This window comes from Salvelinus fontinalis, chromosome 28, assembly GCF_029448725.1.
Source record: "Salvelinus fontinalis isolate EN_2023a chromosome 28, ASM2944872v1, whole genome shotgun sequence".
NCBI lineage: Eukaryota > Metazoa > Chordata > Actinopteri > Salmoniformes > Salmonidae > Salvelinus > Salvelinus fontinalis.
The window spans coordinates 34,380,759-34,392,958 of record NC_074692.1 but is presented as its reverse complement, the minus strand read 5'-3'; the positions used below and the strand labels follow the sequence as shown (position 1 = coordinate 34,392,958).

The following is a 12,200-nucleotide window of genomic DNA, read 5'->3' as shown; positions in this document are numbered from 1 at the left end:
TGCATAGCTTATATCTAGACGTGTTGTTGCATAGCTTATATCTAGATGTGTTGTTACATAGCTTATATCTAGACGTGTTGTTGCATAGCATATATCTAGATGTGTTGTTACATAGCTTATATCTAGACGTGTTGTTGCATAGCTTATATCTAGATGTGTTGTTGTATAGCTTATATCTAGATGTGTTGTTGCATAGCTTATATCTAGATGTGTTGTTGTATAGCTTATATCTAGACGTGTTGTTGCATAGCTTATATCTAGACGTGTTGTTGCATAGCTTATATCTAGATGTGTTGTTGTATAGCTTATATCTAGATGTGTTGTTGCATAGCTTATATCTAGATGTGTTGTTGTATAGCTTATATCTAGACGTGTTGTTGCATAGCTTATATCTAGACGTGTTGTTGCATAGCTTATATCTAGACGTGTTGTTGCATAGCTTATATCTAGATGTGTTGTTACATAGCTTATATCTAGACGTGTTGTTGCATAGCATATATCTAGATGTGTTGTTACATAGCTTATATCTAGACGTGTTGTTGCTAAGCTTATATCTAGATGTGTTGTTACATAGCTTATATCTAGACGTGTTGTTGCATAGCATATATCTAGATGTGTTGTTACATAGCTTATATCTAGACGTGTTGTTACATAGCTTATATCTAGACGTGTTGTTGCATAGCTTATATCTAGACGTGTTGTTGCATAGCTTATATCTAGACGTGTTGTTGCATAGCTTATATCTAGACGTGTTGTTGCATAGCTTATATCTAGATGTGTTGTTGCATAGCTTATATCTAGATGTGTTGTTGCATAGCTTATATCTAGATGTGTTGTTGCATAGCTTATATCTAGACGTGTTGTTGCATAGCTTATATCTAGATGTGTTGTTGCATAGCTTATATCTAGACGTGTTGTTGCATAGCTTATATCTAGATGTGTTGTTGCATAGCTTATATCTAGACGTGTTGTTGCATAGCTTATATCTAGACGTGTTGTTGCATAGCTTATATCTAGACGTGTTGTTGCATAGCTTATATCTAGATGTGTTGTTGCATAGCTTATATCTAGATGTGTTGTTGCATAGCTTATATCTAGACGTGTTGTTGTATAGCTTATATCTAGATGTGTTGTTGCATAGCTTATATCTAGACGTGTTGTTGTATAGCTTATATCTAGACGTGTTGTTGCATAGCTTATATCTAGATGTGTTGTTGCATAGCTTATATCTAGATGTGTTGTTGCATAGCTTATATCTAGACGTGTTGTTGCATAGCTTATATCTAGACGTGTTGTTGTATAGCTTATATCTAGATGTGTTGTTGCATAGCTTATATCTAGACGTGTTGTTGTATAGCTTATATCTAGACGTGTTGTTGCATAGCTTATATCTAGATGTGTTGTTGCATAGCTTATATCTAGATGTGTTGTTGCATAGCTTATATCTAGACGTGTTGTTGCATAGCTTATATCTAGACGTGTTGTTGCATAGCTTATATCTAGACGTGTTGTTGCATAGCTTATATCTAGACGTGTTGTTGCATAGCTTATATCTAGACGTGTTGTTGCATAGCTTATATCTAGATGTGTTGTTGCATAGCTTATATCTAGATGTGTTGTTGCATAGCTTATATCTAGACGTGTTGTTGCATAGCTTATATCTAGATGTGTTGTTGCATAGCTTATATCTAGACGTGTTGTTGCATAGCTTATATCTAGACGTGTTGTTGTATAGCTTATATCTAGACGTGTTGTTGCATAGCTTATATCTAGATGTGTTGTTGCATAGCTTATATCTAGATGTGTTGTTGTATAGCTTATATCTAGATGTGTTGTTGCATAGCTTATATCTAGACGTGTTGTTGCATAGCTTATATCTAGACGTGTTGTTGTATAGCTTATATCTAGATGTGTTGTTGCATAGCTTATATCTAGACGTGTTGTTGTATAGCTTATATCTAGACGTGTTGTTGCATAGCTTATATCTAGATGTGTTGTTGCATAGCTTATATCTAGATGTGTTGTTGCATAGCTTATATCTAGACGTGTTGTTGCATAGCTTATATCTAGACGTGTTGTTGCATAGCTTATATCTAGACGTGTTGTTGCATAGCTTATATCTAGACGTGTTGTTGCATAGCTTATATCTAGACGTGTTGTTGCATAGCTTATATCTAGATGTGTTGTTGCATAGCTTATATCTAGATGTGTTGTTGCATAGCTTATATCTAGACGTGTTGTTGCATAGCTTATATCTAGATGTGTTGTTGCATAGCTTATATCTAGACGTGTTGTTGCATAGCTTATATCTAGATGTGTTGTTGCATAGCTTATATCTAGACGTGTTGTTGCATAGCTTATATCTAGACGTGTTGTTGTATAGCTTATATCTAGACGTGTTGTTGCATAGCTTATATCTAGATGTGTTGTTGCATAGCTTATATCTAGATGTGTTGTTGTATAGCTTATATCTAGATGTGTTGTTGCATAGCTTATATCTAGACGTGTTGTTGCATAGCTTATATCTAGACGTGTTGTTGCATAGCTTATATCTAGACGTGTTGTTGCATAGCTTATATCTAGACGTGTTGTTGCATAGCTTATATCTAGATGTGTTGTTGCATAGCTTATATCTAGATGTGTTGTTGCATAGCTTATATCTAGATGTGTTGTTGCATAGCTTATATCTAGATGTGTTGTTGCATAGCTTATATCTAGATGTGTTGTTGCATAGCTTATATCTAGATGTGTTGTTGCATAGCTTATATCTAGATGTGTTGTTGCATAGCTTATATCTAGATGTGTTGTTGTATAGCTTATATCTAGATGTGTTGTTGTTGTGCATTCATTCATGATGCTGGTCTATCCGTGTACACGTCACCTCTGAATCTGAACCCACATTTTTATCCCACACTCATAATAGAATCAAAGTATTTACGGATAAATAGAAATTCTCTGTTTAGACCAAACTGTTGTAAACATCCTCTGTTGTTTCAGGTTCATTACGTTAAGGAAAGCAGCTCTCAGCACTACTCTCTCTGAGTTAGCTATAATGTCAACCATATCAACTAAGAGCCTACAGGGCTAGAAATCACATTCACAACCACCCACACACAACCACCCACACATAATCACCCACACATAATCACCCACACACAACCACCCACACACAACCACCCACACACACAACCCCCCACACACAACCACCCACCAAAGCACCCAAACATAACCACTCATACAGAGAGAGTGAGAGCTACAGAGAAAGAGAGAAAAACAGAGAGACAGAGAGAGAGACAGAATAAGAGAGAGATACAGAGAGAGATACAGAGAGAGAGAACTACAGAGAGAGAGAGAGAACTACAGAGAGAGATACATAATCCCCATACTTTAACGATGACAGCTTCTCCATCCTGGAGGGGGAGATCAATCATTTCCAGACCCAGGGACATGTACTAGTCTGTGGTGACCTAAATGCCAGAACTGGACAAGTACCTGACACCCTCAGCACACATGGGGACAAACAGCTACCTGGAGGTGACAGCATTCCCTCCCAAATATGCCCCCCAAGGCACAACTATGACAAAACAACCAACAAAATGGGTCACAACTCCTGCAGCTCTGTCATGCGCTGGGTCTGTACACAGTCAATGAGGAGACTCCTAAGGTAGTTACACCTACAGCTCATCTCTTGGCAGTAGTACTGTAGATTACTTTATCACTGACCTCAACCCAGAGTCTCTCAGAGTGTTCACAGTCAGCCCACTAACACCCCTATCAGATCACAGAAAAATCACAGTCTATCTGAACAGAGCAATACTCAATCATGAGGCATCAAAGCCAAAAGAACTGCACAATATTGAGAAATGCTATAGATGGAAGGAAAGTAGTGCAGAAACCCACCAAAAAACAATGACAACAAATTCAATCCCTTTCAGACAACTTCCTGGACAAAACATTTCACTGTAATAGTGAAGGTGCAAACGTGTCAGTAGAAAGCCTAAACAGTATATTTGACCTATCCGCTTCCCTATCAACATTTTTTTTCAAGCAGACAACCGAAGAAAATGAACAACAATGACAAATGGTTTGATGAAGATTGCAAAAACCTAAGAAAGAAATTGAGAAAACTGTCCAACCAAAAACATAGAGACCCAGAAAACCTGAGTCTACGCCTTCACTATGATGAATCACTAAAACAATACAGAAATACACTATGGAAAAAGAAGGAACAGCACGTCAGAAATCAGCTCAATGTAATTGAAGAATCCATAGAATCTAATCACTTCTGGGAAAATTGGAAAACACTAAACAAACAACAACATGAAGAGTTATCTATCCAAAACGGAGATGTGTGGATAACCCCCTTCTCCAATCTTTTTGTCTCAATAACAAAGAACAAACTGTAAAAACATATACATGATCAATTACACATCTTAGAATCAGCTTGTAAAGACTACCAGAACCCACTGGATTCTCCAATTACATTGAATGAACTACAGGACAAAATAAAAACCCTCCAACCCAAAAAGGCCTGTGGTGTTGATGGTGCCCTACATAAAATGATAAAATACACAGACCACACATTTTTATTGGCTATACTTAAACTCTTTAACATCATCCTCAGCTCTGTCATCTACCGCAATATTTGGAACAAAGGACTGATCACCCTAATCCACAAAAGTGGAGACACATTTGACCCCAATAACTACCGTGGGATATGTGTCAACAGCAACCTTGGGAAAATCCTTTGCATTATCATTAACAGCAGACTTGTACGTTTCCACAGTGAAACAATGTACTGAGCAAATGTCAAATTGTCTTTTTTACCAAATGACCATACAACAGACCACGTATTCACCCTGCACACACTAATTGACAAACAAACAAAACAAAACAAAACAAAGGCAAAGTCTTTTCATGCTTTGTTGACTTAAAAATGGAATGAGGGTCTGCAATACAAATGGTTGGAATGTGGTGTTGGGGGAAAAAACATACAACATTATAAAATCCATGTACACAAACAACAAGAGTGCACTTAAAATTGGCAAAAAACACACACATTTCTTTCCACAGGACCGTGGGGTGAGACAGGGATGCTGCTTAAGCTCCACATTCTTTAACATATATATCAACGAATTTGCGAGGGCACTAGAACAGTGTGCAGCACCCAGCGTCACCCTATTAGAATCTGAAGTCAAATGTCTACTGTTTGCTGATGACCTGGTGCGTCTGTCCCCAACCAAGGAGGGCCTACAGTAGCACCTAGATATTCTTCACAGATTCTGTCAGACCTGGACCCTGACAGTAAATCTCATAAAGACAAAAATAATGGTTTTCCAAAAAAGGTCCAGTTGACAGAATTCTGCAAAAATATCCCCAGTGTACAACATAAAACACCAAATAATGCATGCAGAGTAGAATTAGGCCGATTCCCGCTAATGATCAAATTCCAGAAAAGAGACGTTAAATTCTACAATCACCTAAAAGGAAGTGATTCCCAAACCTTCCATAACAAAGCCATCACCTACAGAGAGATGAACCTGGAGAAGATTCCCCTAAGCAAGCTGGTCCTGGGGCTCTGTTCACAAACACAAACACACCCCACTGAGCCCCGGGACAGCAACACAATTAGACCCAACCAAATCATGAGAAAACAAAAAGATAATTACTTGACATATTGGAAAGAATTATCCAAAAAACTGAGCAAACTAGAATGCTATTTGGCCCTAAACAGAGAGTACAGTCAGTTATTCTGCCACTGTGACTGACCCAACATTAATGAAAGCTTTGACTCTGTACAGATTCAGTGAGCATAGCCTTGCTATTGAGAAAAGTTGCCTAAGGCAGACCTGGCTCTCAAGAGAAGACAGGCTATGTGCACACTGCCCACAAAATGAGGTGGAAACTGAGCTGCACTTCCTAACCTCCTGCCCAATGTATGACCATATTATAGACACATATTTCCCTCAGATTACACAGACCCACAAAGAATTCAAAAACAAACACAATTTTGTTAAACTCCCATATCTATTGTGTGAAATACCAAAGTGCCATCACAGCAGCAAGATGTGTGACCTGTTGCCATAAGAGAAGGGCAACCAGTGAAGAACAAACACCATTTTAAATACAACCCATATTTATGTTTATTTATTTTCCCTTTTGCACTTGAACTATTTGCACATCGTTACAACACTGTATATAGACATAGTATGACATTTGACATGTCTTTATTATTTTGCAACTTGTGTGAGTGTAATGTTTACTTTTCACTTTTTATTGTTTACTTCACTTTTATTTGTCCATTTCACTTACCTTTGTAATGTAAACATATGTTTCCCATGCCAATAAAGCCCCTTGAATTGAATTGAAAGTAAGAAAGAGCGATACAGAGAGAGAGAGCTACAGAGAAAGAGAGAGAGAGAGAGCTAAACTGAGAGAGAAACAGAGAGAGAGATAGAAAGAGAGAGACTCCCCTTGAGGCTAAGATGGATGGATGTAAATTCCAAACAGTATGTTACTACATCCATAGGATGCTGAGCGGTGCAATGGTGATTTCCCCCTCAGTTGAGGAGGATAAACGCTCTCAGATGACGTCTGAGGAATGAAGCAGCGGCAGCGCAGCATTCTGTTATGTGGAGACATTTCAAACTGTAGTATTTGTTTACTTCTGGTAAAGATTCAGTCGGGTCACCAGTCATGGTAGAGATAAGGAATGAGATTAACTTCCAGCATGTTTTGTAACCTCATAAGGACTCAACATTTTCCTGAGACAACATTTTCCTTTAGACATCCATGTCTTGACTTTTAGTATTTTTATGACATGACGAAAACCAAGTGTTCCTGGTTTGGGGACAAACGTTGTAGCAGCCACAGGTAGACACATGGAAACGTTCTGATGTGTGTTGTTGTTATTGTTGTTGTTTCAGCTCTGAGAGGCCTGGACACCAGGCCTATGGATGAGGAAGAGGAGGAGGAGGAGGAGGAGGAGGAAGAGGACACCAGTACGGTGGAGCCTCAGCTGGGAGGTGTAACGGAGAAGTCTAACGGTCGCTCCTCAAAAATCCTCTACGTGATAACATCCAGTCCTGGTAAACCGGACCACAACATGCCAGGTCAGTGGGTCGGACCCAACGGTACCAACGGATACACCTCTAGTATGTAGACATCATCATCTCTCTCACCATACCTTTCTCTCTGATAGGGGTTTGTACTGTTTCCACTCAGGGGTTTGTACTGTTTCCACTCAGGGGTTTGTACTGTTACCACTCAGGGGTTTGTACTGTTTCCACTCAGGGGTTTGTACTGTTTCCACTCAGGGGTTTGTACTGTTTCCACTCAGGGGTTTGTACTGTTTCCACTCAGGGGTTTGTACTGTTTCCACTCAGGGGTTTGTACTATTTCTACTCAGGGGTTTGTACTGTTTCCACTCAGGGGTTTGTACTGTTTCCACTCAGGGGTTTGTACTGTTTCCACTCAGGGGTTTGTACTGTTTCCACTCAGGGGTTTGTACTATTTCTACTAAGGGGTTTGTACTATTTCTACTAAGGGGTTTGTACTATTTCTACTAAGGGGTTTGTACTATTTCTACTAAGGGGTTTGTACTATTTCTACTAAGGGGTTTGTACTATTTCTACTAAGGGGTTTGTACTATTTCTACTAAGGGGTTTGTACTATTTCCACTCAGGGGTTTGTACTATTTCCACTCAGGGGTTTGTACTATTTCTACTAAGGGGTTTGTACTATTTCTACTAAGGGGTTTGTACTATTTCTACTAAGGGGTTTGTACTATTTCTACTAAGGGGTTTGTACTATTTCTACTAAGGGGTTTGTACTATTTCTACTAAGGGGTTTGTACTATTTCTACTAAGGGGTTTGTACTATTTCTACTAAGGGGTTTGTACTATTTCTACTAAGGAGGCTTCTGTCACAGGGCTGTACATTAACAAAGGGCATAGGTAATACCTACAAAATCCTTTTAGATTTAACAGAAGGCTTTCTCCTATAGGGTTCCTTGTTATAGCTACGTGGTCTCACTATGTTTTCATGACATGTGCATGGATGTATTTAACAAGTTATTGTTCACCATGTACATCATGTGTTATGAAGAAGGTGTGAGACCTGGGCCAAATATTGTCAAATTTATAACGCTGATGTAATAAAGTGTGTACTAATATTTTGCCGTCAGAATATGTTCTGATAAAGGTCTTTTGGATAACATGTGTGCTGGCAGTACAAACATTATAGTACTGTACAAACTCATATGGTCTAGATCTGCCAGACTATTTTTGTTTTATAGCCCCCTTGTATATCTTTCTCATCTGAGGGTCTATATGTATGTATGTATTCCTCTAAAGTGTCTGAGGTCAATTCTATGTTTGTGTGTTGTCAGAGTGGACCATCTACACTCTGGCTGCTCTCCTGACTCTGACAGTCATTGTCATGGTGACCAAACTACTGCTTCATGTCACAGTCAAGTAAGTATCACATTTCCTGTTGTTCACTGTAACTTATGAACAATAAAGTTGTCAAGTTGTATTGTACTAAAGCCTCAGAGTGTAACAGAAGTATAGTTGATTCCAAGTGATGTCTTTTTAAGGTTGTAAGAGCCACAAGCTAATGGAATTTATAACCTAATGTTACTATTCTCTGTGTGATGTCTCTATGTCTCTCTTTCTCCCCTTCTTCCCTCCCATTACCTTTTCCCTCTCTCCTCCTCTCCCCCCTCTCTCCCCCTCCTCTCTTCCAGATCTCCCAACATCCCGACCATCAGTGGTTCAGAGAGCTGCAGCGGTCAGAGTTCTGGGTCTGAGCCCTGGATCATCCTTTACCAGCCCTCCACCATCTCTCTTTTCAAGAAAAAGCTAAAGAACCACCACGGAGACCTCAGCCCTCTGGTGGGCAACTAGGGAACTGCAGTCTGGTATACTACCGCCATCCCTCACTGAACCCTGTACCAGGGCCTACCGTACCAGAGCTAGCAACAGAGCTGGCCGCCCCAAACCAATGAGACTCCATGGGGCACTGAGCTACAAAGCTAACATGCTAACTAATGACTGATTCACTGACTCACTGAGAGACTACTACCAAAATGGTCCAGACAGGGCTGTCTGTGTCTGCTGTGTACAAGGCAGGAGAGGAGAGGAGATGTACAAACAGCTCACGGTGGACATTTTACTGCAGGGCACTCATATTCTTGGGGTTCTACTTCCATTGTCTCTCCATGGATGTCTGATAGATTATTGAAGTCCCCCTCTAAAGACAAGGGTTGGCTGGGGCCAAATCAGATTCCAGTTTCCACTGGACTCCTCCAGAATGCAGGTCTTCCATTGTAACTGTTTCCAAGTGGGGCACAAAATGACAGACTACGCATCTCTCCTCATTTAATAATCTGCGAACAACAAAGGGAGCCATGCATATTCCCTGTCAGTGACTGTAACTGGTGTCTCACATTGAAAAAGGGGGTTGAATCCTGATCGTTATCACGGGACGAGGACACCAACCCCGTCATATTACGGTACATTTAACTCTAACTCAGTTATGTAAGTACAATTAATACCACTATGGACAATCGGCAGTTATTGAACCACAACAGCCAGCTAAGCCTGAAAGGGATCCCCCTTTCCTCTCAGACAGCAATGAGTTACCTGTAACTATGGTGTGTTATGTAGGCCAGTGTTTGATAGAGAGAAGAGAGGTGATTTACCTGTTCTATCTGGAGCCAGGAGAATGGATAGCATGAGTAAGTCATAAAGAAAGAACGCATGTGCAGCTGCTGCATATGTCTGGATTGAATAACCAAAAAAAAAAAAAAAAAGACATGCATACAGAGAACAAAATAACACTTCCTCACTCTCTCTCTATGCCACGCTGCCTCTGGAGGAAACCATGTCAGAAGCCTCTCCAATGACTTGGGCTGGATGGAGGGGGAGAGGGAAGTAGGGAGAGGGAAGTAGGGAGGGGGAAGTAGGGAGGGGGAAGTAGGGAGAGGGAAGTAGGGAGAGGGAAGTAGGGAGAGGGAAGTAGGGAGAGGGAAGTAGGGAGAGGGAAGTAGGGAGAGAGAAGTAGGAAGGAAACAGAAGGAGAAGAAAGGTAGAGGAGGGTGGGGTGTAATTTAACAACTGCCGTTTTAAGGTCCCGAACGGTCATACGGATTCTCATGTAAAATAGCCTTTTGAGTGATTAAATATGAATATCACCCATAATATTTGTGGGGGATACAAACGCTTGCGGATGGCTAACGACGAGGAAGTTTGAAACGCCTGTGTCAAGCAACGTGAATACAGTGAGCAGTGTTGCAGTAACATCATCTCAAGCTAATTTGGTGAAACACAAAACAACATTGACATTGCATCAATTATGTAAATATTTCGCACATCTCCCGTTTGGCTCTTGTCTCTTGTGATGCGATCCACAGCAGAACTGACGGTTGTGTTGACATGACAACTACATCAGAGTGTTGAGCGTTCCATGCTGGCTGAAAACCTAGCTAGCCATTAACTAGCTAACACCAGACACAGATGAAAGAGGAGACATAATTATCTTTGCCATAGATGAATAGGGTAGACTTTTAATTATATTTGCTGACACCCTACAGTCAAAGTTTGGCACCAGTAGAGTAGCTATCTAGCTATATAAACAACGCCCCTCCAAACACATTTTCTCCCATGTTGGTTACAAGGTGGTACTTATTTAAATTAGGTAAGAGAATACTATGTTACCATTGGTGTATTAAAATGACTGAGTTAGGGTGATGTCAACCTATACCCTTAATAATCCCACCTCCTTAATCCAAGTGTTTGACATGGGGGGGGGGGGGGGTGACCAGTAACCTTATGGTCAAACTTCATCAATGTAGAAGCAACAGTCAATTTTCATACTTTGGTCATCATACTTAGATCTGGTTTCATCTACTTTTCATCCAATTTTATGGAAAGCATGATTTTGACCTTTAAAATTGTTTTTGAAATGCTCATAGGTTCTCTCTCTCTCTTTCTCTCTGTTGGCCACTCAGCTGTTGGTTCTGATCTGGTTTGACTGGCTATTGACTGGCTATGTCCCAAATAGCCCATAGGGTTCTGGTCAGACGTAGTGTATTATATAGGGAGTAGGGTGACATTAGGAACACACACTGTGTTTAAGCATTAAGCATTTAAGCCTGCTACTATAGGCTTCTCTCTTTCTCTCCTCTCCTCTCCTCTCCTCTCCTCTCCTCTCCTCTCCTCTCCTCTCCTCTCCTCTCCTCTCCCTCTCCTCTCCCTCTCCCTCTCCCTCTCCACCCCTCTCCTCCCCTCTCCTCTCCACTCCCCCCCCCCTCCTCCCTGTGTTTCTGAGTCTATTAGTTGGGATCCTTGTCCACCCTATAACAGACTACGTCACCCTATGACAGACTGTGACCCTATAACAGACTGTCACCCTATAACAGACTATGTCACTGTATAACAGACTACGTCACCCTATGACAGACTACGTCACCCTGTAACAGACTGTCACTCTATAACATACTATGTTACTGTATAACAGACTATGTCAATGAGAATTACAGTAGAATGGGTGATCTTTGAAAATAAACGTTTGCATAATTTTTCCCCACTTTTCTTTTCTATGTGGTCTTGTGTCCTCTCGGACATTACTGAACATATTGTTCTCCTTATGTTGCCACTTGATTACAAGGAGGGGGTAAATCCTGTTGTATATTGTGTAATTCAATGTGACATATGTCCTGCTCTTTCAAAGCGATGGTGAAATCCGTCAGTCGTTTGTGTACTTACTCATGAACAGCAACTTAGCTGGGAGGCTGGAGGGTTTTCCCCCTCTATATTCAGCAGCTTCAGATTCCCACATTCAGAGGGCTCAGCAGACCTAAACAACCTCACTCAACTCTCAGCTAAACCACAAATAATATGGGGTGAATGGATAAAAGCACTCATTGATAGTCCACTGTGTTAGCAGACAGCAGGTTAATGTCACTGTTTCAGTTCACTGTGTTTCTGTAACCTTTGAGGACACTTGAAAGGTCACAATGCATTAATGTGCCTCTGGCATACAGCAATTTGTAATTCCATAAAGATAAGTTAAACCATACCAAGATGAGATATATGTTTATATATCATCAGGTTTTATATGTAGAATAATGTTAAGATTCTATTTCTATTGGTCGAGCAGTTTTCAGTTTGTCTTTCCTACCAATCAGAAACACAGTT

At 40.4% G+C, this 12,200-nt stretch overlaps 1 protein-coding gene across 2 annotated transcripts in view; it reads left to right on the top strand.

Annotated features, from left to right (window-relative positions):
- LOC129826627 (kremen protein 1-like) overlaps positions 1 to 9,971 on the top strand; it is a 120,907-nt gene extending 110,936 nt beyond the window's left edge. Inside the window, exons 9-11 of one of the 2 annotated variants that reach the window (XM_055887549.1) lie at positions 6,927 to 7,154; positions 8,390 to 8,474; positions 8,747 to 9,971. In XM_055887549.1, coding sequence (XP_055743524.1) covers positions 6,927 to 7,154; positions 8,390 to 8,474; positions 8,747 to 8,906 — 473 coding nt within the window. In that variant the 3' untranslated portion in view covers positions 8,907 to 9,971. The remainder of the gene's footprint in view (positions 1 to 6,926; positions 7,155 to 8,389; positions 8,475 to 8,746) is intronic. The other variant, XM_055887550.1, reaches the window with a different exon arrangement.
- Positions 9,972 to 12,200: the final 2,229 nt, after the last annotated feature.